The sequence below is a fragment of the Eurosta solidaginis genome, chromosome 2, assembly GCF_040869045.1.
Source record: "Eurosta solidaginis isolate ZX-2024a chromosome 2, ASM4086904v1, whole genome shotgun sequence".
In the NCBI taxonomy this organism is placed as follows: Eukaryota; Metazoa; Arthropoda; class Insecta; order Diptera; family Tephritidae; genus Eurosta; species Eurosta solidaginis.
The window spans coordinates 250615877-250643786 of record NC_090320.1 but is presented as its reverse complement, the minus strand read 5'-3'; the positions used below and the strand labels follow the sequence as shown (position 1 = coordinate 250643786).

The following is a 27910-nucleotide window of genomic DNA, read 5'->3' as shown; positions in this document are numbered from 1 at the left end:
AATCGTTGCTTCTGGTTATACCGAACGTGCCCCTTTAATTTCTCTTCTCCTCGTTCCTTACATTCCTCACTTCCTTATAAACATGTTCTTTTTCCTAATCTGTTTACTAATAAGGGGGAGCATTTTCACTCTTTATTGCTTCATGCATCAACAATTCTCTCTCTCTCTCTCCCCATGTATCGCTTCATCTTTTTCGTTTGATTTTTCTAATCTCTTTTATTATCCTTTCAAAAATTTACAGGGAAGCAGGCATTGAGGTGAAGGATTTCGGTGCCAGTTGGAGAGATGGCGTCGCCTTCTTAGCTCTTATCGATGCCATTAAAGCCAATCTCGTCAATTTGGCTGATTTGAAGAAGACCAACAATCGTTATCGTCTTGAAACAGCCTTCGATGTAGCAGAAAGTAAGCTGGGTATTGCTAAATTACTGGATGCTGAAGATGTGGATGTACCAAAACCGGATGAGAAGAGTATAATGACATATGTGGCGCAATTTTTGCACAAGTACCCTGAACCAAAAGTGAGTTTATACAGAAATCGGACTCCCACGAACTGTCCCACTAATCTTTTGTGTATTTTTTACCATTACAGGGTGCCTCACGTGATACATCACATATACAACAGGAACTCGATGAACTGCGACGTTTCCTCGTCGAGAAGACCACAGAATATGAGCCCATGGTCATGTCGAATTCATTCCCGCGTGACTACGCTGAATACTTAATCGCACAATCGGAGATAGACGCACATTTGCCGGTCTATAATCGCCTCAAACAATTGATGGATAGTCAAAGTGGTTTTCTGCAAGTGCCACGCCCCCTTTGGGAGGATATAAATGCGCTGTGGCAACGTTTGCAATATCAAATGCAATATTGGCAGTGGCTGTTGGATTCAGAGTTGCCGGGTGATTTTGGTGTAGTCGGCAAGTGGTTAGCTGAAGCTGAGAAGCTGCTAATGGACAATGAAATACCAAGCGCCATGAATGAGGAGACAGCATCGGTAATAAGTAGAAAGCTGGAAGAGCACAAATTATTCTTTGCCGATTTACCACGTATTATGGCAATGTTCGAGAATGCCAAACGTACAACGCTGGTACAACAAGTGCCAATCGAGCAGCTACGCAATATGGAGCGACGCTTACAAGATGTGGCGCCCAAAGCGGCCGAACGTAGAATACGTTTGAAGTTCTTGGAACATAAATGCTGTTTGATTGCTTTCCTCAATTTGGTTGAGAACAAGATGAAAGGTTGGACGGGCAAATATGGTTATGAGGAAAAAGTTAGCCAACAATTGGAGCAATATAAAAATTTCGTGTCACGCAATAAAATATTTCAAGAGTTCCAAAAGGCGTTCATCGATATGCAACAAGTTGTAGACGAATATAAACGCGAGGGTAATGTCGAACGCAAAGACATTGCAGATATCGATCGTTTCATGTACGACACTGAGGAACGCTGGAAGCGCGTCTCTATGGAATTGAAATGCTGTCAGAACTCACTCGAAGAAGTGGTAAGCTGTTGGAAGACATGGAATCAATTGGCGCCCACTTGTGAGCAATGGCTTAATTTAGCCGAAACAAAGTTGGCGAGTACGGAAGATGGACGTTTGGTATACTTTCAAAACATGAGCACATGGAAAGACAAATTTGACGCGCTCGCCAATGCCGCCAATTATTTGGTTGCTTCCTGTGAGGATGGCATTGCAAATACGCTGCGCCAGAAACATGACAATCTTGCGGAACGTTTTGAGCGTCTCTTTGCTAATACCAAGCAATACATGCACGCTGGTGATATAATACGCGCGCGCAATGAATACAAATCAGGCATTGAGAAGTTATCACAATGGTTGCGTCATGCCGAGCAAGTGCTGGAACAACGTCAAATGTTGGGTAATACGCAACAGATCACGAAATATGGTGAGGAGCTGCAAAAATTAGCTGGCGAGATCGATGACAATGAAGAACTCTTTAAAACTATTAGTCGCAATTTCCAAGGACTCATACAAGATCTGCCACGTGATGAGGTAGATAAAATGATGAAATTACTTAAGCAAGAGAAAGAGGCACTGGTGCGCATACGCGCACAAATACCAGCCAAGTTGCATCTCTTCCATCAGTTGCTTATACAACAGGAATCATTGGAGGCGGGCCAAAAAGAGATACACCAATGGTTGAATGATGCTGAGACGTTACTAAGCACACACTCACTCAGCGGTGGACGTGATGCAATAAGCGAAGAATTGAACAAACATAAAACTTTCTTCTCGCGCACTGTCTACTATCGTTCGATGTTGGAGAGCAAGAATAAGGTATTCCAAAATTTGCTAAAATCAGTTGCAGCCGATGATAACATCGACACCTCACAAACAGCGCACAACATGCAGCAAATGAACGAACGTTTCAATTATGTCATACAAAATGCCGAACAATGGGAGCAACGTTTGAATGACGCTTCACGCGGTTGGCATTCTTACACAGAAAACGAACGTGTTGTAAGCGAATGGCTGACGCAAGCCGAAACGATGCTTATCGAAAAACATATCGAATCAAAGACAATCATTGAAACACAAAAATATTTCTTCGAAAATGTTAACGAACGTTGGATGCACAATTTGGTGGACTCTGCACAAGATTTGCTAAAAACTTTACCAGCGGCAGAGCAAAAACCTGTGGTGGACTCTGTCGAAAAATTGCAAGGCAAATGGCAGCAGGTGCTATCGCAAGCGCCATTGCATTTGATGAAACTCGAATTCCGTTTGGATGAATCAGCGTTCTATCAGACTCTAAAAGAGGTCGAGAAGGAGTTGCATTTAGAGCAGCAAGCTTTAAATCGTAATGAAGATATCGAATCTATACTCAATCGCAACGAACAATTCTTTAGACAGCAAGATCCCATACCGCGTATAGAGCAGAATTTGCAAAATATGCATCGCATTAGTCAAGCTTATGGCTATCAGAAACCAGCTGATGCTAGTTTGAATCAAGCTTATGATAATGCTAAATTACAGTGGCAGCAGTTGTCCGGCAAGATTGGTGATATGCGCGAAACACTACAACAAATACCGGCGCAATGGGATAGTTATCATGAGAAATTCAAAGAGATGGTCGAATGGATGAATGTGGTGGATAAGAGTTTGAAGAATATTGTAAATGAAGTTAACAACATGGAGGAGTTTGAGAAGGAGAAGGTGGTCTTCCAGGTAAGTTGGTTTTATATTTGTTCATTGTGTGATATGAAGTGTGGATTTTTGAGGGTAGGCGGTAGTTGTTGTTGCAGTAGCATTTAAACATGCTCAGCGAAAACATCATATATATTATTTCTAATTGCTGTTATTATGTACCGGTCCCTTTTTCGCTCTTATTTGGAATCCAAATCTATAAATAAAGTTTTGGTTGCAAAGATGGAGATTCGAGCTATTAGCGAGCTTTGGGCAATTTTGGTCGTAGTGCTTTCGCTTAGCTATATTTTGTTAAAATAATTTGTTAATGAAATTAAAGAAAAAAAACTTTTTTAAAAATAAGCCTTTGTTATTGGTTAATAAAATTAACTAAAAAGTAAAAAATAAATTGACTGTAAAGAAATATAACACTATAAGTTCATTGTAACCTTTAACGATAATTAAGCTTCTTCGTCTGCGACAAAAAAATTCCATATTTTTTTTTTTTTTGTTTTCTTGGACGTTGTGGCAGCGTACTGCCCTCAAGTGGCCCGATGAAAACAGGCTAATACTGTTTTTTTTTTGTGTATCCTAATTCTTATTTATGTGTTATTTATAATTTTTTTGTTACCGAGTCTTTGAGAGGCAGTGGCTTCTTAAGCGCCGAGATTTAAACCGCTCAGCTACAGAGAAACTCATCAGCTGAGAAATATAGATTCACAAAATACAATAGACTAAAAGTATAAATATAATTTTTTAATTGTTAAGAGAAGATAGAACCGTCTTTTTTATGGCAAAGAGCGAGTCCGAAACATTAATTATTCTCGAGTGAGAGTTATAATCTTCACACAAACATAGAAAAGGTTCGTGTAGTTGGAAATTGCTTCTGCATTGTTTAAGAATTATAGGTTTATAATGCCTTGAAACTCGGCATGGAACATTCAAGTTTACTTCGTTCAAAAGAAATGGGCTTGAAATCGATCCATTTAAAAGTCTAGCCATAAATAGTACACCTAGCATTTCTCTACGACTTGCAAGTGTAGGAAGATTTATTAGTTTTAATCGATTAGTGTAAGGAGGAAGATTATACGGAGTGTCCCATTGAAGATTTCTCAAGGCGAAAAGTAAAAACTGTTTTTGAATTGATTCTAGTCTATCCACATGAACTTGATAACGCGGATTCCAAATTATCGATCCATATTCTAATATCGGCCTCACCAATGATGCAAAAGGGTTTTTGTAACAAATGCTAAAACTCCTCTCGCTTTATTGACTGTGGCATTAATATGAGGGTTGAAACTAAGTTTGCAATTCATTGTAACTCCCAAGTCGACAAAAACATCAACGCTTTCCAGAGTTTGGCCATTTATTGTGTAGGAAGCTGGCTGTATGTTCCCACGTGAAAAACACATGAATTTACATTTTTCTATGTTGAGAGGCATAAAATTCGCATTACACCAAGTAACTAAACGATTTAAATCCGCCTGGAGTACAGAACGTTCTTCAACCGACGCGTATGACTTAAAAAGTTTTACGTCGTCGGCCATTGTGATAACAAGAAAAGGAGGTCCTAAATGTTCATAATTATACCATCAAAATTTAACACGCTTTTATTAGAACAATTAGGACTGTGGTATAAACTGTAAGATTTAATAATTTTGGTGTAAAGGTTTAATGTTAAAAATATATAATTATGTACAATATGGACTTTTTTTTGTCGCAGACGAAGAAACCTTATTATTGTTAAATGCTACAATGAACTTATAAAGTGTTATATTTCTTTACAGTCAATTAATTTTTTACTTTTTAGTTAATTTTATTAACCAATAATAAAAGTTTATTTTTAAAAAAGTTTTTTTCTTTAATTAAATTTTTTACTTTTTAGTTCGTTTTATTAACGAGTAATAAAGGCTTTTTTCTTAAATTTAATTTAAATATCAATTTTTTTAAATTTTTAGTAGGGTAAAATATTGTTTAAATTAGTTAGGTAATCTTTACTTAGTTATTTGTAACGTTTCTCATCCTGTCCATTTCTTTTAATGCATCAACATTACAAGGTTTCTTCGAAGTCATCTTTGAACAGTCAAGTTCTTCGATTCGGAGACCTGCTAAAGACCTAACTCGGCTTAAAGCCACATAAGCTTGACCACCAGCAAATAATTTCCAGCCTAGATAAATAACAGCATGATCTACAGTAGTTCCCTGCATTTTGTGCACAGTTGAAGCCCACGACAAGACAATCGGGAGCATTCTTCTTTCAGCTGTGCCGTGATAAAATTTATAAGGAAATTGAACTGATTTATGTATTATGTGAACGCCATCGTTACCAAAGTCTACGCGAACCGATGGTATATCGTTATGGTATAGTTGAGCAGGTCTGTAATATGGTCATATAATTTGACCTATTGTTCCATTTACAAGTCCCTTAGCAACGTCAACGTTAGATCTGAACATAACTTTAGCACCAACAAATATTTCTAGTTCTCTGTGGAAGACGTCCTGTTTTGTTAATGTCTGAGTGTATTATATTATTAACATCAATCTGATCATTGTTTTTTGTTCCATCAATTAATTGATCGTGCTAATAATCATTATCAGCTGAGTGAATGAAATTGTGCTTTTGAAACGATACGTTGAGCCAACTGTCAACAACCAATCGATAAAAACGTTGAGTGAATAGAGTGGAACATTTTTATGCTCACTGATTTGTCGTAAAGTTGCAACTGTGCGTTCCAAGAAGTTATCACTAATCAACTTCGCCAGCAGTTGTGCTTTTGGAATGCGCCCAATGCTTTGTTCAACGCATTCAAATGAATTTGTATATATGTGCATACACATGTACACGTGTTCTTGCAACAACAAAACGTTAAATACATACATAGATACATATGAATATACAGATTTTCGAGAAAACATATCATATGTGTTTGCCTCAAGTGGCTTCACTTCGGATATCAGCATCTTCGGTTGTCAGATCTTTTGTGTTCGACGCTAACGCCGTGTCAGGATGAAAAAGACTCTCAACCAAATTACTGATACGAATCGCTACGTTTAAATAGCCCTGACTGAGTACACGATTTTTTATATCATGATCCGCATATATTGGGGCATATTCATAATCGAATAAAATGTGAATAAGTTAGTTGAAGTATTTTTGACAGAGAACACATATAAAATTGTGTCAAACAGTGCTAACTAACTTAAAATCATATTTTATTGTGACTTTGCCGATGTCGCGTTCAGTTTACTACTACTCATTGAAGATCTCTGCTCTGTGGGTTAAATCTGCAAAATAAAATCAAGTGCGCAGAAAAGTATGCAACATTGAGCCATAACAGCCTAACTTCTACGTTCGTTGCATACACAAACAAAGCGAAGTTACCTCGTTCTTGAGCCGCTAAACAAAGGACTTAGGCTTTTATTCCCTTGTGAACACAAATCTTTACCGATAATTAAATTAATTAATTTATTTATTTATCGAATTCTCGCAAAGTCATATTGTATTGTCATCGGAGTTATACATGTGTGCAAAATTTCAGCTCAATCGGACACCGGGAAGTGTATCAAATTTAACTAGCAAGATTTGATTACAGACAACAGCCAAGTGAAAGTAAATAAAAACTTATAAAAATAAACGATTGTGAGCACACAGAGAAATCTATTTGTACTATATCACTATTGTGAATATTTGCACTGCATTGCCGGCAGTTGCTATTGTACGCTAGATAGCAGCGCAAGCTGTATTGTACGCTAGATGGCAGCGCAAAATGTAAGTTTTAGTTGATTGTCGGCAGTTGCTATTATACGCTAGATGGCATCGCAAGCTGTAAGTTAATAGAACAGCTGATTTCTGTTGATATTTGATAAGAGACTTTTATATTGGTTGCGCAAGATGCGCACGGGCAGGTTCGTCCATTCATAACTGCTCATTGAGTTAGTTTAACGATAGTCATAGCAAATGTTTTTCGCCGGTGATATGAAGCCAGTTCAAGAGGGCAGTTGGGGAATTGGGTATGTCAAAGTTCAATTTGATTGAGTAACAGTCAAATAATTTGAGGTCTTTGTCGAAGTTAAGCCTATCTTACTAAAGGAGGCACATGGCTCACGGTGTGAGGGCCCGACTATGCGGCTTAGTATATTGCTTTTGTGCCGTTCCACCTCGTAGTAGGTCGGCAGGAACAATTTATTCTCGAACACATACGATAATTTCGACAAAATTTATTGTCCAGCAGCTTGCAATCTTTAGGAGTATTTAAATTATTGAAAATCTCTCGAAAATTGCGAGAAATTGCTCGATTTGCGAGAAATCGTAAGCTCTATACAAAATACTGCCAATACAGCGACTAAATTGATTGTCCAGATGTTGTTGTTGTTGTTGTAGCAGTGCTTCGCCCCATCCAATAGAACGCAACACGACCAAGGACGCAACAAATTAAATGGGGTTACACTGAAATGACAGCCCAGGGTAGGGAAAAATCCCGAGTCGCTCCGATACATAGAACCAGCTGTCATGAGAAGCGTGTCCAGATGCTCGCGAGCTTTATGCGTATTTCGAGATTTGAAAATTTAGCGAAAAGCCTTGCTCTCGATTTCCCGAGTCTGGAAATTCGCGCTTGCATTCGAGAAGTAGTCGTGAGCTCTACTTTTCATTTGCACAACTATCTACCTTTCAAAATCCACATAAAAATTGCCTCACTTAACTGTAAATCGCTTTACTAATCAAACCTTCATTACCCCTAACCCATTAATGCAGCTGAGGGAACTCGTGGTAAAACTTTACTTCAACTAACTTTGGAACTCATGAGCGCCAGTCAAATCTTATAATTATTGTTTTCTTTTTTATATTTGCAGAAAATCTGTCAAGAAGCAGATAACAAAAGGGAGGACATGAAATGGCTGGTAAAAACGCTAGACTCCTTACTTAGCTACGCCAGCGAAGATGAGGCAAATCTCGAACAAAAGAAACTCGAAGATTTAATCGCACGCTACAAAAACCTCATACCCACAATCGAAATAACAATGGTTAAGACCGAGGTGTTCTCCAAGTGCTACACGTATCGACGTGAGGTGCACGAGGTTGTCTGTCTGCTTAGCAAAGTGAAGGAGCAAGCCACCAATATACCACCACCAGAGAGTTTGGAGCGTGTCAACAAATTGATTGAAGAACAACAATATGCCATTAGTCAACTCGATCATCAACGGCCACATATCATGTCAATGCTACAACGGGGACGTGATCTAAGCAAAGACGTGCACGCACCCGCCTTCGTGAATGTTGAGGTGAAGAATCTTGAAACGGGATGGAATGAAGCATACACCGAAACTGCTGAGAAGCTGCAAGCGCTCAAGGGCACACAAGCGGTATGGAATGAGTTTGTTGATCAAAAGAATGACATTTTCTCAATGCTGCAAGTGGCCGAAACCGAACTGCGTGCGCTTACACCACTACAAACCGATCCGAAGAATGTGAGTCAAGATTTGCATGCTAAGCGTGAATTGAATGCTCAACTACAACAGGCTTCACATCAATTGTTACCCAAGTTGCACGCGCTCAAAGCTGAGCTAGCGCCATTAGCTGCAGCCGATAAACGGCCCATACTAGAGAAGGAGGTGACTGAGGTCGAGAAGATGTTCTTCAATACAATGGAACATGTAAAAGATCGTGTTGGTTATTTGGAAGATTATAGCGCTAAATGGAATAATTACAAGGCGCGTTTGGCTGAGCTGCAGGAGTGGGCAAATCGTGTTGCGCCAAAATCTATTGAAGCGCTACAATCAGAAGATCTAACGCCCGAAGAGCGTGTAGTTAAAGTGAACGCTTTCAAGGGTGTGCTTGGTGAACGCATGAAACTGTTGGATATGCTGGCGTCAGATGCGCATGAGTTGGCGCCTAAAGAGGGTAACATTGCAGAAGCAAAGCGTTTGAAGGGTGAAATTACTAAACTGCAAGAGGTGCTGAGTGCCATCAATCGTAATGTCGATCATCAATCCAGGGCAGTGCAAGACGATTTGGTTAATTGGCAACAATATCAGACGGGTTTGCAGCAAATAAAACCGATTATTGAGGAATGTGAAATCAAGGTAAATACCATAGTTCCTAAGCCTTTTACACTTGAAGAAGCTGTTGCTATGCAACAAAATGCCAAACAATTTGAAACACAATGTCTGGAGCAATTGGGCAGACTCCAAGGCATATCAAACATTAGTCATAAAATGCTGTGCAAAACCAATGCCCCTGATGAGTTAGATGCTATGCATTCACGTTGGACATCCGTGCACGAAAATGCCAAGCAAGCCAGTGGTAAGCTGGAGCGTTTAGTTGCCAATTGGAAGTCATTTGATAATGAAGCAAACAAATTAGAGGATTGGGTCAACAAAGGAGAGCAATTGATGTCGAAACGTCCCGCAGTGCTCAACATACCACACGTCGACAAGCTGGAAAAGGAGTTAGTCAAGTTGAAATCATTTAATAATGAAATATCCGAACAACAAGCAAAATTGGTCGCGCTTGGACAAAGTGCCGATCAAATTAGTTTACATTTAGCGCCAGAGGGCGCTGTTGCGCTTAAAGAACGTGTAACTGGCATGAAAGCGAAATTGCAAAAACTTTCCGAAGCTACGCGCGCCAACATTAACGAAGTATCCGATGCGATAATAGCGCGTCAAGATTTCAATGCTAAAATGGTGAATTTCTCTAATTGGATGGATCAATTGCGCAATCAAGTCGCGCAAATTGAAGAAATTAATCCAGAGCGCGTCGAAACTAGTTTGCATGTCATACATGCGCTCATGCAAGAGCATGCGGACAAGAAACCAAGCTTCAATGCCATATACGATGAGGTGAAACAGCTAGCGCTATCTACGCCCGCCGAAGAAGCTAAAACATTAAATGATGCCTATACAGCGCTCGTGTTGAACTATCAAAATCTCGAAACAAATTTGTTGCAAAAGAAAACTGCGCTTGAAAAGTGGACAGAGATACTCGGTTGGAAGCATGAGACTGAGAGTCATTTGAATTATTTGAAACACCAGCTAGAGAAAACGGAAGCGCCAAAGCCACAAGACTTAAACAAGATTATAAACGAAATTGACGCGATTGGTAAAGCGCTGCCTTATTGGAAAGCGCAAGCCAAAGAGATTGATGAAAATCCCGCCATACAGCTGCGCGATGCGCTCACACGCAAGCCGTTGATTGCCACACAAATTGTGAATGATGTTGAAAATAAAGTGGACAATTTGAAATTGCGTTCGCAAGCGCAAAAGCAGCAAGTCGAAGAAATGAATGTGCGCAAAGCGCATTTCGAAACGCTAGGACAAAACTTTGGACAAGCGTTGCTGGACAACCGCGCCAAACTGCATAGCATTTTGCAGCGCAAGCCCGATTTGCAAAATATCGATCAAATCATTGCCGATTTGGTTGCGCTAAACGATGTGATAAAGCGTCAAGCAGATATGAAGAATCGCCTGCACGACGAGGGTTCGTTGCTTATGCGTGAAGATATTGCAAGCATGCCTGCTATACAAGAGAGCTTGCTCTACTATGACAAAGATTACGATACGCTGCAAAATGAGATTACTGAGCGCATACAAAAATATAATTTGATTAGCTTAGCGTTGCGCGAATATGCAGATACTAAAGATAAGTTTGCGAAAGAGTTGAAAAAAGCGGAGGACTTATTTGCTGTTATACCAGCGCAACCGCGTGATGAAGTTGAATTGCAGCAAGCGGCCGAGAAGACGCGCAAAACCATGGAGCAAATACGTAAATCAAAAACGAATTTGGATGAACTCGAGCGTCGTGGCAATAATGTCGCAAAACTCTTTGATGCCATTGGTGAAGTGGTGCCACAAGAAATCGCGAATGATGTGCGCGCTGCCAAACAGCAATGGCAAGATTTGCACGATAAAACCGCTAAGAATGCGCATATGTATGAAACTGAAGCGGTGATTTGGTCACAAATCGAAGATGCGAAGAAAGAATTGCTACCTTGGTTAAACGAAACGAACCAGGGTTTGTGCGATGCTGCTGATAATTCAATTGAGATTGAATTTGGTCCAATGCGTTTAGCAAAATTCCGCGCTGAGCTGCCGTCCTACCAAGTTATCGCAAATACTATTGGTGAGAAGTGCGCTGAGCTTGAGCGCATAAACAATGGCGTTGAGATACCAGCGCTGACGCAGTTGAATAAACTCTTGCAGGCGCAATTTCAAGAAATTGATAATAATGCGGCGCGCTTAGAAGCGGTCACCTCCAGTTTCAATGAGCAGGAACAAGATTTGCGAAAGCGAATCAAACATGCTGGTGAGCAAGTGAATAAGCTGCGTGAGCAAATAATCAAATGCGATGACATGTCTGGTGAGCCGCATAAAATACGGGAGCGCCTCTTGCAGTGTCGTGCGCTGCGCGCTGAACTTGATGATAGCGCTAGCGAAATTGATAACATCAAACAACGCGTCGATGAGTTGCGCATGCAATATCCCACTTTTAATGAGTCTATCATACCGAAAGAGTTGAATAATGTGCAGAAGCGCCTCGAATCGGTAGATACGCATGCCAAGAAGATTGAGCAATCGTTATTGCAATTCCTCAAGAAATTCCATGCAGACAAAGTGGGTATGTTGAAGCGCATTATAGCTACACAGCGCGAGAAGGTGGCGTGGTGTCAGCCTGAGTCCACGAGTGATAAATATAATTTAGATGTGAAACGTTCTTCATTGTTGGAGGTTAGTAAAGCGATCGATGATTGTCACAGGCGTAATGCTGAAATTGGTAAATCACTCGAGCTACTTGAAGCGGTGGAGTCACCACAAAATTTGAAGGATCTACACAAAGATGCCGAACTCTTGAACGCTGAAATGCAGGCGCTTCAAGATAATTTCAATAAAATCAAAAATGTTCTCGATGAAAATGTGGACTTGTGGGCGCAGTACGAAACAGCCAATGAAGATATATCAGCGTGGTTGCGTGATGTAGAGGGGCGCATCAAGGTAGAGACTAGCAATCAAGTGAATGTGCCTGAGATAGCGCAGAAATTGCAAGAGCTAGCGCTACTGCAACAAGACATAAAAGCGCATGAACCGATTGTCCATAATTTGGAACAAACTTCACAACAGCTGCTGGCAAAGAATCCTGAAGCGCGCATAGCGCAATTTGTTACGCATCTGCTGCAACGTTATCAGACTGTTGCAAAGAGCTTGGTTGCTTACATTGACAAAGTGCATAGCGCGCAACGCTCCAACGCTGACTTCGTGCAAGCTGTTAAACATTACAATGATTGGTTGTCTGATACTAAGATAGAATTTCAAGAATTGGCGCGCATGGGCTCGCCTGGTTCATCTTCGGCTACAGCGCAGCAGCTGCAGACAATCAAGAATTATTTGAAAACATTCGACAATGGGCAGCTGCTCATGAACAACGCTGTTGATATTGGTGAAGCACTCTACCCGATTGTTACGCCAGAATATCGTGAGAAGATACGAGCTGAACTGCGTAATATACGTGAGAGCTACGACTACTTGCGTGATGAAGCCAATGCGCTGTTGCAGCAAGTTGAGGCAGTGCTCATACAGAAAACTTCAATCGAAGAAAGCTACACGCAGGTATCACACTATCTCAATGAATCAAAAGCAAAGGTAGCATCAGCAGATGAGCTCTATCCGACATTAGCCGCAAAAAAGAGCGCTCTGCAAAATTACAAAACGCAATTGCAAGAAATCACTTTGCATAAAAACGCACTCAAGCAACTGCACGACAAAGCGGTCACACTATGCGATGATAGCTCCGAGCGCAAAACAGAAGAATCAATCGAAGAATATAATGGGCTATCGACGAAGATAGTCGAACGCATAAATGTTGTAGGCGATCAAGTTGTTAAGCATGAAGCATACGATCAAGTGCTAGAGAAAGCGCAAGATTGGTTGAATACGATCAAATCGGAGGCCATCGATATTTTGAATGAGACCACTTTCGAGAAAGAGGGTGCCGAAGAGAAATTGACTGTAGTCGATAATTTACTGCAACACAAACCCGAAGGTGATTCTATATTCGCAACATGTCAACAACTGCTGCAGACTGTGCTCACACAAACTCACCCAAGTGGTCACCCTGCCTTACTGCGCAGCTATGATGAGCCCAAGCGCGCGTGGGATGATTTCATGTCACTGTGTCAAGATTCGTTGGTTAAATTAAAGCAGCTCTGTTCAAAATGGGATGAGTTTGAAACAATTATTGATGGGCTGGATACATGGATGAAGGATGTTGAAAATGTTGTGAAAAATCAGAGTTTAAAAAGCACAGCTGGCACAAAGAAAGCACATTTGACGCAGCTGCAAAGTATCGCTAAAGATATTGAGCAACGTGCGCGTTCCATTAATGAGCTACTCGATCAAGGACGCGAGATTGAGGGTGAAACTGATTTGAATTTGAAGTTCTCGCGCTTGAATACGCGCTATCAAACTTTGAAAAATCTTTGCAAAGAATCCATTTCAAAGTACACCAACTACGCTAAAGATCACGAAACCTTTGATGCTCAATATGAACAATTCAAGCGCGATCTACAACAATGCATTGAAAATTTAGCGCATAACAGTGAAATCGTCGGCGATCAGAGTGTGCTGCAAGAGCGACAAAATAAATTGCGTGAAATGGCCGACAAACGCATTAATGATTCAACCGTATTCGAGAGTTTGGTCGATCATGGTGAGAAACTGTATGGACACACAAGTCCTGATGGACGTGAGATCATACGTCAACAATTACGCACGCTGCGCGCCATGTGGGATAATTACTCAGACGATTTGAATTCGGCGACGCAGAAGATCGATCAATGCTTGCAACAATTCAATGATTTCAATATCGCTAATGATCAGCTGACCAAATGGCTGAAAGACGTTGACAAAGCAATGCAAAGCCACACCGAACCGAAGACGACACTGCAAGAGAAACGCGCACAGCTGCAAAACCACAAGCTGCTGCATCAAGAGATCACCACACACAATGTGCTGGTGGATAATGTGTGCGATAAAGCGCAAGTGCTAATAGAGCAAATCAAAGACAATTCGCTCAATGTGTATTTGCAATCGATTAAACAACTTTTCAATAATATTGTGAAAAAGTCCGAGGAGATTTTAAATAATTTGGATAAATGCGTGCTAGCGCACACTGAACTCAATAATCAGGTAGCAGCCGCCAAAACATGGATCTCCAGCGAGAAAGAGAAAATCTTGGAGTGCGATGACGCTTATGGTGAGAAAGCAGATATAAAGCGTAAAATTGAAACGCTCGTGCAATTGGCGCAGAATAAACCACAAGCGCAAAAGTTGATTGGTGAAATACGAGTGCAATATACAAAAGTGCGGGCCACAACCTCGCCGAAGGGTAATGAAATACTTGAAAAAGAAATTGATGAGCTCGAAACAACAATCAAGAGTCATTTCGATGATATCGAAGGTATCGAGGGTAAGCAGCAAGATATGCTCGCTCAATGGCATGAGTTTGAGCGCAAATTAGAAGAGCTCACAAAATGGTGTCGTCAAGCGGAAGGCGTATTCCGTGAGCAGCAATTGAAATCGACTCTACATGAGAAATTCGAGCAGTTGGAGAAATATAAAATACAACGTGATCTAATTTTACAAAAAGAAAAAGAGATTGACGCATTCGCAGATGCAGCGCATGCATTGCTCAATAATTGCGGCGCCGAACGCCTGAAAACTCTAACAACGCAAATAACTAATCGTTATCAGCTGTTGCAAGTGTTAAGCAAAGAGGTTGTAAATCGGTGGTCTAATTTGGTAGATGATCATCAATATTTCGAAGATAAATATAACGAAGTCGATTTGTGGTTGCAACCGATTGAGCAACAATTGAACAATACGCTTAAACATGAACCTGCCAAAGCAGCAAACATATTGCAAGTGTTGCTCTCTGAGAAAGAACAAGCCGATGCGCTCTTTGCAGCGCTCAATACAGCTGCTGAGAAGGCACTGCCGGAGACATCGACTGAGGGACGTGAAAAAATACGCAAAGACTTGCGTGATATACACGAACGTTGGGATAAATTAGATGAGGGTATACGCAATTTACAGAAGCGACAAGAAGCACAAAGCGTACAACTCTCAAGCTATCAAGATATATTGAGTCAAACACTCAACTGGCTAGATCAAGTAGAGAAGGTGTTGCAAAATGAGAATCCTGCTACATGGACCAGTGCGCAAGAAATACGCTCGAAATTGTATAAATACAAAGTAACCACACAAGATATCAGTTCGCATAAGCGCATTATTGAGGCAGTAAATGAAAAAGCCATTGCGCTCTTGGAAGGTTCTGCGCCAACGAATGCTGCGCAAATACAAAATGCGATAGCTGATGTGAATAAACGTTATGAGCGTGTGGCCAACGATTGCGCTACGCTGCTCGTACAACTCGAAGAGGCGTTCGAGGTGTATCAACAATTTAGCGAGCTACAGAAAGCGCAGCAAGATTACCAAAAGAATTTGTGGGATCGTTTGACTGGCTATTCAGATTACTCAGGCAACAAACCAGCCTTACAAGCGCGTCTAAGCAAAATATGCGAAATACAAGATGCGCTACCAGAGGGTGTTGGGAAATTACAAAATTTAGCGGCGCATATTAACGAAAAAGACAAACTGTTGCCTTCGCGCTCAAAGGAAGCAATGTCGCGGGACTTAAGCAATTTGCATGCAGACTTTGACAAATTTAGCGCCGCTTTAAGCGATGTAAAGAGTGGGCTAGAAAATCGTCTGCAACAATGGGGCGAATACGAGGTGAACTTGGATCGCTTGATCAACTGGTTGAGTGAGGCAGAGAATGCGCTTAAAAACTACAATCCCAAACCGACATTGGAGGAGAAGGAAGAACAATTGAATCGCTTCCAAACGCTAATGCAAACATTGCGTCAAAATGAAATTGAATTCGAGAAAATGAAAGATGATTCGTCAGAGCTTATACAGAGTTCAGGTGAGACGCGCATTGCTGTCAATGTGCAGCAGGTAACATCACGCTTCCAATCCATACAAGCGACCACGAAAGAAATACTCAAAAAATGCGAGCAATCTGTGTACGATCATCAACAATTCAATGAGAAATACAAGCAATGTTCAGACTTTTTAGCGACTGCGCAAGCTAAATATGAAGATTCGAGTGATTTGTCTAAAGTTGGCTCACGCGATGATTTATTAAAGAAGCAGACTGCCATACAAGAGCTCTTAGCGCAACAACCCAACGCAACGCTCATGTTGAATGGTACCATCGAAGCGGGTGAGAAATGTTATGCATCAACGGCCACCGAGGGACGTGAGGCAATACGCGCACAATTGGCGGAGCTGCAAGAGGCGTTCGACAAATTGTATGATAATGTAACAATCTCTGCGCGCAAGCTACAAGATAAAATGTCCAAATGGTGTGGTTTCGATGAAATCGCTGACAAATTGCAAGCGTGGTTGAATGAACTCGAAAAGGCGCTACCCGTTGAGATTGAACTGAAGACCACACTCGATGAAAAACGCGCGAAATTGCAAGCATATCGTGACATACTCAACGATTTGAATAATCATCAAGTTGAGGTAAAGAACTTGCAAGAAATTGCTAGCAATTTACCAGAAAAGAACGATCATGTAGAACAAATTACAAAAGAGATCGTTAATCAATTTTCGAAAGTGCACAAGCGCGCGCAAACTTTCGTCGAACGTTATGAAGCGATCGTGAGCGATCATCAGCAATACACGAAAGCAGTAATGGAGGCGCAAGAGTTTGTTGAAGCTACGCATAACACCATTGACTATTGGGGTGATTTAGATTTGGAGCAGGTGTCGCTACACACCAACTTGGATCGTTTGAAGAATTTGAAAGACAGTTTGGCCGATGAGTTCCCGCACGTCGATCAAGTGCGCGCTTTGGGCGAAAAGGTTATACCAGGCACCGTTGAGAGTGGGCAAAAGAACATCAAATCACAAATAGATACCACACAACAAGAATGGGAAGGACTGCTGGCGGCGATCACTACCACAATAGAAGCTATCGAAATGCGCCTACAACAATGGGCTGAATATGAGCAATTGCGCGATCAATGCCTAGCGTGGATTCGTGAATCCGATAATAAATTGCATGCAATCGATTTGAAGCCGACGCTCGATGAGAAGAAGTCGCAACTTGATGAGCTGAAACAATTGCAAGGTGAAATGCGAGCTAAAGAGTTGGAAATCGATTGCGTTTCAGAGAAGGGCCAGGCATTGCTGAAAGGTGCTTCAAGTATGCGTTCATCTGGACCAGAAGTTACAGCGAAATATCAGCAGATATTCCATAAAGTCAAAGAGCTCAACAACCGTTGGCAACAGTATGTCAGTTCACACCAAGATTTCGATAACGCCGTCTCCGAATGCGGCACTTGGATTAATGGCATCAAAGTTAAGCTGGACTACTGTGCTGATATGTCATCGATGAGTCAAAAAGAATTGGATAAGAAGTTAGCAACCATACAAGATATTATACTACTCAAGGATGACGGCTCTGCGAAGGTGCTGAGCATTGTAGAGTTAGCGCAAAATGTTTTAGCGAATACCGCACCCACAGGCCATGAAGCAATCAATAAGAAGTTGGCCAATCTACAAGAACTGTGGTCCGCGATTGCTTTACGTATAATTGATGTAAAAGCAACACTCGATGATTCGATTACACAATGGTCTGGTTTCTTGGAGCAAGTACAAAACGTACGCAAATTTAATGAATGGTTGGAAAATGTGTTGAAAGAACTCACAGAGCATCAAACCACAATGCCTGAGAAGCGTGCACAACTCGATCGTGCCAAAGCTACAGAGGAAAAGGTACGCATGGAAAAGATTGATGTTGATGCACTGAAAATACAGGCGCGCGAAATGATTGAGAGTGGGCAACAAAGTCAAACAGCATATCAAGCGCAAAAAGTACTCGACAACTTCGATCAGCTTTTGACACGCATACAGAAGTTGCTTGCTGATCGTCATGATCAATATCGCGATCATCGTTTGTATAAAGAGGCATATGATGATTTGGTTAGTTGGATTAGTCGTGCACGTGAGAAGTTCCCGGCGCTTAAACAGAGCAGTCTTAGTGATAAGTTGGCGATTGAAAATGCGGTACAAGCAACCGAAGCTATGTTGAATAAGCAAGCGCAAGGCGAGTTGTTGGTCGAGCATTTGGTGCATACAGGTGAGGTTGTGTTAACGAGCACTTCACCGCAGGGACAAGAGATCATACGTAATGATATACGCGCACTACGCGATAGCTTTGAGTCACTCTTTCGTGAAATTAATCAACAAAAGGAGAGTTTGGAAGTTACGATGGCACAATGGCGCTCGTACAAAGATGAATACGAGCGCCTCATTGAATGGCTGCAACAAATTGATATACTCGTAAAGAATCACAAACTTAACTTGTCGCCCAACTTGCCGGAGAAAGAGAAGCAAGTCGCTGATATGCGCGATGTAATGTCTAGCTTAGAGAAAGGTAAAGCGGATATTGATAAATTTAATACAAACTCTGCTGGACTACTCAAATCGCATTTGGAATCGTATGTTAATAATCAGCTGCGACATCTAAACTCGATGTATCAAGTGCAAGTGAATCTTGCTAAAGATGTGCTCAAGAAGGTTGAAACAAATCGCGATCAACATCGTGAATATAGTGCGAATTTGAAGGCGGCGCAAAATTGGATCAACGAAGCCAAGGAAGCGATACGTGAAGCAAGCGACGCCTCCAGCGCCGGTTCTAAGGAGCTGTTGCAACAGCGCTTGGAGAAAATACAACAACTGATAAATAATCGTGAGGTGGGCCAAAATTTGGTGCACACTGCCATCAATAACGGTGAAAAGGTGGTACGCAATACGCGCTCTGACGGACGTGACGCTATCAACGCTGAGATGAAAGAGCTACAAAATGATTGGGATCGTTTGGTTAAGAAAATGTCTACCGCCAAAGTACAGCTGGAGACAAATCTACTGCAATGGGCTGACTATAGCTCAAGTTATACGCAGCTGCAACAGTGGATCACCGATCGCGAGGCTAAGCTACAACAAGCTTGCGAACAAAAAGTGGTCAAATCCAAACGCGGACAACCAGGACTCACTTCTGGCTTGAGCGAGCGTAAAGCTTATTTGCGACAAACAAATAATATAGTGCAAGATATTGTCTCATTCGAACCAATGATACAATCTGTAGCATCGAAGGCATCCGATTTGCAACAAGGCGCGCCAGCAACTGAGATCTCAAACAAATACGAAACGCTTAGCAAGCAAGCCAAGGATTTGTATGAGAAACAAAAGAATACCATCGATCAATATCAAGCGCTCATAGATGCAGGTAATGAGTTTGCTACCTGGTTACGTAATGCTAAGGAACGTTTGAGTAAATGCTCTGAGCCGACGGGTGATAAGCAAGCGCTTGCCGAGAAGACGCATCAATTGAAGATACTGCAAAGTGAGGTGCCCGAAGGACAAAAGAAATTGGAAGGTGTGCTAGCGCAAGGTGAAAGCGCTTGCCGCAACGCAGAAGCAGAAGATCGTGAAATAATCGAAGAAGAGGTCGCGCTGCTGCAAGAAGAGTTTGACGCTTATGTTGAGGCGCTTCAGAATGCTAAGGACTACCTGGAGGTAGGTATTGTTAAGTGGTCCGATTATCAAGATCAATATAGCGAAGCGCTTGAGTGGCTCACCAAGACCGAAGCACTGGTGCAATCATACAATAAATTACAAGATAGTTTGCAAAGTAAAAAGGTGGTGCTCGAAGAGTTCCAAGGACATTTGCAAACCCTCTTCGATTGGCAAAAGACGCTCGATCATTTGAATATGAAAGCGCAAATGTTATTGGAAACTTGCTCTGATACCCGCGTCAGTAATGCCATTATGCAATTGACTACGAAATATAATGCGCTACTCACACTTGCGAAAGAAGTGATGCGTCGCCTCGAATTGCATTATCAAGAGCATCAACAACATTGTACGCTTTACGAGGAGTGCCAATCGTGGATTGAGAGTACACGCGAAAAGTTAGCTGAGTGCGCTCATATACCGGGCACTTTAAATGAAGCGCAAATCAAATTGAATACCGTTAAGAATTTGCGTCAAGGTTTCGAGTCGGGTCAAAATAAATTACGTTATCTACTCGAGCTGAAGGAGAAGGTTATAATGAATACAGAGCAAAGTGGCGCTACCAAGATACAAGAAGATACCGAATCACTGAAGGCTGATTTCGATAAGCTGTTGGTCGATTTGAACGATATACGCCAAAAGTTGGCTAATCGTTTGGCGCAATTGGAAGAAGTTTACAAATTGCATAAGCTACTCACTGAATGGTTGGATGATATTGAGCCGTGCATTAAGACGAGCGATGAGTTTTTGAATGATTTAAGCGAAAAACGTGCTGCACTCGAGAAATTCCGCGCTATTCAACGCGACATTAACGGGCACATTGATATTGTTGAGAAAATTAATACGCGTTTGAATGAGGATCAAAGTTTGGATAGCAAAGATTTTCGTGATGGGCTCAGGAAATATGAGACTTTACAAGCAATTGTTGGCAAAATTATCGAGTCACTCGAAAATCAAGTTAATAATCATGATAAATACAAGCAAGCATTTAATGAGATACAAGATTGGTTGCGTCGCACACGCATTGAGATCGAGCAATGCGCTGATTGTCATGGAGAGAAGGTGCAAGTTGAAGATCGTCTCAACAAGTTGGGTGAAATTGGCGCTTCAACCGTAGAGGGTAAATCGCTGTTGGATGCTTGTGAAGAGTTGAGCCAGGCTGTTATTGCCACTAGCGGTAATGAGGGTCAAGATTCTGTATCGCAAGAAATAAAACAATTAGTAACCGAATGGGAGGCTCTACAAGCTATGATGCGTGATGCACGCGCCAATTTGGAACAATGTTTGTCACTGTGGAATGCATTCTTGTTGAACTTCAATAACATCAATAAATGGATTAATGCTATAAGTAAGCGTGTAGCTACCGCTGGCGAAGCAGAAAATAAGACACCCGATGACTTGGCATACGCCAAGGTAAGTTCAAACATGTTTCATAATATAAAGAGTTTTTTATTAACACGTTGACTGCCAAAGTATTATTTTTACAATTTTAAATAAAAGGGCATATTTTTAATAAATGTTTTTGTTGGGCCAAAGTTAAGGACTAGTAATGCTTATGTAGCTTTTTGACCAGTTATCAAATAAAACAAATTCATTTTTGTCTTTTACGTGTTTCGACACGTTTTTGCATCTTCAGGGACTCTATTCAACGAAAGTACTACAAAATTTTGGTCTTGGCAAAAAGTTTTTAAATAAAGATGAAAGAACTTCCTTCATCGTTTCCAAAACGACTTCTTTCAGCCTCTGGATAGTCCTAAATCTTTATTGAAAGTATTTGATTGAGTCTTCAAAGGCTGATATCAATAATCGATAGTCTCGTAACCCTTGGACAGCTTTTATAGACTTTGGTTTTATAATCGGTTCTAAACCGCATCAACTCATTTACGGGAGAAGTTTCAACTTTCCTCACTTCCAAGCGACTATGGAGATAAAGAGGTCGGATTAGGCCTACAACTTAGGTGAAGCTTGGTGGGACCTCTGCTCAGCTAAGCAAGATCTGGGTGGACTCCACTTCTTGCCAGGTGGCGGGAGCTTTCGCAAAAGTTGTTGACATTAGCGCTCAGTTGAACATCTCTCTATGGAAATTGAAGTGTTAATAGGGCACTGACCGATTGAAGTCCATCTTGTGCCGATTACCCCACCTGGCTGAATTGTATAGAAGGTAACGGGATGGGATAATCAAGTCATTTTGTGTACAGTTTCTCATATTTTACAAATGCAAGGCGTAGTTACCCGATAAGGACGCACTCAAACCCCCGAAGTGTCTCTACAGGCTGGTTGCCTTATGCACATCTATAGCTTGAAATGCAGCATCTGGTTAATTAACGGAAGTCAATACCTCTGTAAGTTGTTACCCCAACTAAACAGCAATGCTTTCTTTGGCCGTAGGACTAAGCAACACTTTCTGCGAACCAGTACTATATGACTTTTGAGAGGTCGAATACTTCGAATTTTTGTGTTTTTAGCTTGTGTCAATATATGCGCCACCTCTCCTGAGCTTTAAACATATTGTAACGAATTATGGGGATTTCTTGAAATTTATCCACCTTCTGCTAACGTTCGAATCGCCAATATTCAGTATTGCAAACTGGTCTTTATTTAGATTACTTTGGGAGTACTTCACAATTATACTTCACTTCACAACTAATAGCGCATTTAAATAAAACTGATTACTGATTCCTCAGCTTGCGCTGCTTTTATTTTTTTTTTAGTTTTATTTTTCTCGTTCACCCATTTCTCCTAAGATCTAGTCATTTGGCGGACAGTTCGAGGACAATTGTATCGCATGCTTGGTTACCAGCTATGTACATGTATATTTGTAGTTTATACTTTTCTTATAGCCATATGCATATGTATGTGTGAGTAACTACTTCGGCTGATGACTATATGTGGGTGTGTGAGATATCTCTTCGTTGCCTTGTACATAAGTGTTGCCGCTTGCTGTGTTTTGTTGTTGCGATTATTTACTAACAGTATAGTGATGCTAGTATTCGCCACAATATCTTGCAAGAAATTAATATTGGTTTCGTGTGACAATACTATCGGGAGCAGCATATTGATAGAAGGTCGTGTTGAGGTTGAAGGTTGAGGTCCTTAGTGAGCTATAACAACTATATAGAGTTTAACATTCTTACTTCACTTATTGATACTCTGGAAGTTAACGCGTTAACTAAACATAACCCTAGCTTACCGATTTTACTAACAGTATTTAATCAAACTAATAAATTAAGCTGGTTGCAATCAATCATATTTTAACTCCATCTCACTCACAAAACACCACGCAGTGTACATAAAACATAAATCTATTAATAAAAAAAGTTTTAATCCAGAATAGATACAGAGTTGGGTAAGAAAGGTTAAATCTATAATTAGTTTTTCCTAGTAGCGACTAATTTAATTGGAAATGCAATTTTTTCATTGCGATTGCTGTGATCATTAATTTATATTGATTTTGCCTTGGAATTGCAATTCATGCAATTAATTTGGTTCGCGTGACTATGATTACTATAATCTTAATTCAATAAAGGTAAAATAATATTAATTTAGTCATTATGCCCAGTAATCATGAGTTTACATTGGCTAAAATTTTTGACCTAGGTAATTGTCATTAATACTAAAATAATCGTTATTTCGAACATTATGAGTTCGTATATGGTAATCATGGTTCGAATGATTATATTTTAAAGTAAGATTACTTACTTACTTACTTAATTGGCGCTTAACCGTCTAAACGGTTATGGCCGTACAACAAGGCGCGCCAGTCGCTCCTTCGCTCCGCCAACCGGCGCCAATTGGTCACATCAAGGGAGTTTAAATCGTTTTCCACCTGGTCCTTCCAACGGAGTGGGGGCCGCCCTCTACCTCTGCTTCCATAGGCGGGTTCCGATAGAAACACTCTTGGCCGGATCATCATCTTTCATTTGCATAACATGGCCTAGCCAGCGCAGCCGCTGCGTTTTAATTCGCTGAACTATGTTGATGTCTGCGTATAGCTCGTACAGCTCATCATTAAATCTTCTTCGGTACTCGCCATCGCCAACGCGTAGAGGTCCATAAATCTTTCGAAGAACATTTCTCTCGAACACTCCCAAAGCCGCTTCATTTGCTGTTGTCATGGTCCCTGCTTCTGCCCCATAGAGCAGGACGGGTACGATAAGTGACTTGTAGAGTATGATTTTCGTTCGCCGAGAGAGGAATTTACTTACTGTAATGTTATTTTGTCTTTATCGCCCCACTCTGAGTAGAACTAAGGACCGTTTTCACTATCTGCAGTTAAGTTAAATTTTAACAGAAGGATAGCAATCTATAAGACAGCTTCATTTTACATTTTCGTTTTCACCGACACTGGGTGACCAGACCACAGTTAAATCCATAATTGTGAATATTTTGAACACAGTAAAACTAGCCAAACAGCTGACTTTTGTTTACACTTTTTCCTTCGACTTAAATGAGGCGCGAAGAAAACGAAAATTTCGACAACTTAAACATAATTGACTAAACGAACTTGATGAAAACGGTCCTTAATGGTATTCAGCAATGATGACATGATACGAAACATTCATTCTCTCTCAATTCGTTTCCAGGAATGGGTCTTAAAGTTCATTCAATTGTAAACATTGGTTCATTCGATTGTAAACAAACTTCATTCGTTTCCAAGAATGGGTCTTGAAGATCAGAGTTGCGTAAACCGCGCAAAAAAAATTCCAAGAAAATCGGTGCGTTTTCATTATTTTTCATTTCAAGTGTATTCAACTACATAAGCGGATCAAAAATTTGTAAAAAAGGTACAAGAAATAACAAAATTAAATGAGCTGTTATATTAACGCACGAAAAGAGATAAGTACATGTTATCTTAGCTATCAAAAAATTAAATTTCACGTGTCACGGAAAAATTTTTAACGGGTAAAATAAGCTTTTTTTGTATTTGTGATCCTGAAAAAATTCGAGTTTTTTGATATCCCATTTGACAATCTTGAGTAAGTTTTCGGTGAAAATCATAAATTAAACCTTTACCATGTAAAATACCCCAAAGTTATTCCGAAATGCCCAAATTTGATTTTGAGGATGATGTCATCTATGGTCAATGTTATAAAAAATGCACATTTTCACGCGCTCTCAGAGAGCGAGAAGTTTCATATCATGTCATCATTGGTATTCAGTTACGTCTGAAAAATAATAGTAAACTATTTTTACACAAAACAAAACCCTTTATTGAATTCTCACTCTCTTTCTAATATCTTACGTTCAGACTTTATTAGAGGAAGTTCTCACTGAGAAGGATAATGTCGAAGATCTGAATGACGCTTGTGAATTGCTTATGGAACATAGCGCTTGCACTCGTGTCCGTGATCAGACAGTCGAGACTCAAGCTAATTATACAAAATTGCTGACATCAGCTCAAGGTTTGTGCGCGCAATTATTTTCAAATCTTAAGTAATATTTTTTTAAATTTCTAAATATTTTCCAGGTCTTGTTTCAAAGATTGAAAAGAATCTATCTGATCATACCGAATTCTTGAACTACAAGAAAGAAATGGATGCTTGGATTGAAAAGGCTCAACTCATTTTGGATGGCTGCACTGCGGATGGAGATGTGAACGAAATCGCACAACAATTGGAAACCGTGAATGTAAGTTAGCAGATGGCATAAACAAAGCCTATTAGATTTCAACTTTTGCATATTTTTCTCCACACAGTCGCTCGCCTCACGTCTGCCCGAAGGCCAACATCTGCTCGGCATGGTACAAGATGCATACACAAAAGCTTCGAATGTCACCCCCGAAGGCAAGCAGGAGAAGTTGCGTGATCTCATGACCACGGTACGTGAAGATTGGGATGCTCTAGGACTTGCGGTCAAACAAAAATTTACCGATTTAAAACAAGCACAAAATCGTTGGTCCGACTTTGCTAACAATCGCGATAAACTCGAGAAATGGCTTGTCTCCACTGAAAATACACTCAAAATTGCACCCGATACTAAAGGTGAATTGAGTGAAATGAAAACACTGCTCGAACGTTACAAAACGCTACAGAATGAGATCAAGCAAAAGGGTAACGAAATTGAGAATCTTTTAAGTGAAGCTAAAGGTTTGGGTACCGAAGTTGATGCTGTACATCAAAAGCAGACACGCTGGGAGAAGGTCAAAAATGATTGCGCTGCCTACATTAAACAATTGGAAAATGAAATGGCCGATTATAATTTATATCATCAAAGTTTGCAAGACATTGAAAAATGGCTTTTACAAATTTCATTCCAATTGATGGCTCACAATTCGCTGTTCATATCGAATCGTGAACAAACCGAAGAACAAATTAAACAACACGAGGCGCTATTAGATGAAATACAAAAATATCAATCGAATTTAGATGATTTAAATTCGAAGGGTCAAGCACAAATTAAACGTTATGCACAAACAACACCAGCCATACGCGATACTGTCGAAAGTCAATTGAAAAATATTCAAGATAGTTATAATTCATTGTTACAAACTTCGGTGCAAATTAAGAATCGTTTGCATGAATCATTGGCCAAATTCAAGGAATACGAGGATATATTGGATAGCATTATGCGCAATTTGGAGACCTATGAGCCGATCATACAAAATGAGCTCGATGCGCCTGCTACGAATTTGGAAATTGCACTACAGCAATTGAAGTGTGCACAGGTGAGTGACGATGGGATGAAGGAGGAAAGGGTATAGACACCGACAAAAAAAAATTTAAATAACAACCCAACCGGTCCAAGCGACTTTCATTACGATTTCCCTTTTTTATACCCAGCTGTACTTGTACGCAGGGTATTATAACTTTGATTGGATAACGGCTGGTTGTACAGGTATAAATCAAAATCATCAGTATCGAAAAAAAATTTGATTGAGCCGTCCGTCCGTCCGTCCGTCCGTCTGTCCGTTAACACGATAACTTGAGTAAATATTGAGATATCTTCACCAAATTTGGTACACGAGCTTATCTGAATCCAGAATAGATTGGTATTGAAAATGAGCGAAATCGGATGATAACCGCGCCCACTTTTTATATATATAACATTTTGGAAAACACAAAAAACCTGATTATTTAGTAAATAATACACGTAGATAGTTGAAATTTGACGTGTGGACTGATATTGAGACTCTTGATAAAAATTTGAAAAAATTTTTAAAAATGGGCGTGGCACCGCCCACTTGTGATAAAATCAATTTTAGAAATATTAATCATAAATCAAAAATCGTTAAACTTATCGTAACAAAATTCGGAAGAGAGGTTGCCTTTACTATAAGGAATGATTTAAAGAAAAATTTACGAAATCGGTTAAGGACCACGCTCACTTTAATATAAAAGATTTTTAAAAGGATCGTGGACGAATAAAATAAGCTATGTCTTTGCAAAAAAGAGCTTTATATCAATGGTATTTCATTTCCCAAGTGGATTTATAACAATAAATAGGAAAAACTTCAAACTTTAAAAAATGGGCGTTGCACCGCCCCTTTTATGACTAAGCAATTTTCTATGTTTCGGGAGCAAAAACTCGAAGAAAAATTTGTTCAGATTTGTTCATGGAAAGAAAAGCGCCATCGATTTTTCGATAGGTTTTGGACTCAGGAAAAAAAGGACAATTTTTTGTCGAAATCGATTTTTAGTCCCAAGTGAATTAATGCGCTAAAGACGGTGGTAAGTGCAGTTTAAAAAAAAAAAAAATGTTTGTCCGATCTAGACGATTTTTTCAGACAACCATCTATGCCCAATACGTAAGCTTGTGGTAAAATTTGATGTTGCTAGCTGTTAAAATGCGGCATAAATGGGGCAGAAATGGCGAAAACCCTCTTATTGAATAATCGATTGTATTGGAGGTATATGCTATAGTGGTCCGATCCGGTCGACTCCGACAAATGTCAAATCCCCCATCAAAATATGCCTGCTTACCAATTTCATCAAGATATATCAAAAATTGAGGGACTAGTTTGCGTTCAAACAAACGGACAGACGGACGGACGGACAGACGGACATGGCTAAATCAACTTAGTTTGTCCCCTGGTATACTTATTGGTGGGTCTAACGGAAACATATGCATACAAAATGGTTTGGAGCCTTGAAAATGAAAAAAATTGATTTCGACCAAAAC

At 40.3% G+C, this 27910-nt stretch overlaps 1 protein-coding gene across 10 annotated transcripts in view; it reads left to right on the top strand.

The window, feature by feature from the left end:
• The window catches only part of Msp300 (Muscle-specific protein 300 kDa), a 480743-nt gene that overhangs the window by 236210 nt on the left and 216623 nt on the right, over positions 1-27910 (top strand). For all 10 annotated transcript variants that reach the window (XM_067767583.1, XM_067767586.1, XM_067767584.1 and 7 more), the window contains 6 exons: positions 242-518; positions 590-3196; positions 8006-21205; positions 25041-25194; positions 25260-25420; positions 25488-26456. In XM_067767583.1, coding sequence (XP_067623684.1) covers positions 242-518; positions 590-3196; positions 8006-21205; positions 25041-25194; positions 25260-25420; positions 25488-26456 — 17368 coding nt within the window. The remainder of the gene's footprint in view (positions 1-241; positions 519-589; positions 3197-8005; positions 21206-25040; positions 25195-25259; positions 25421-25487; positions 26457-27910) is intronic.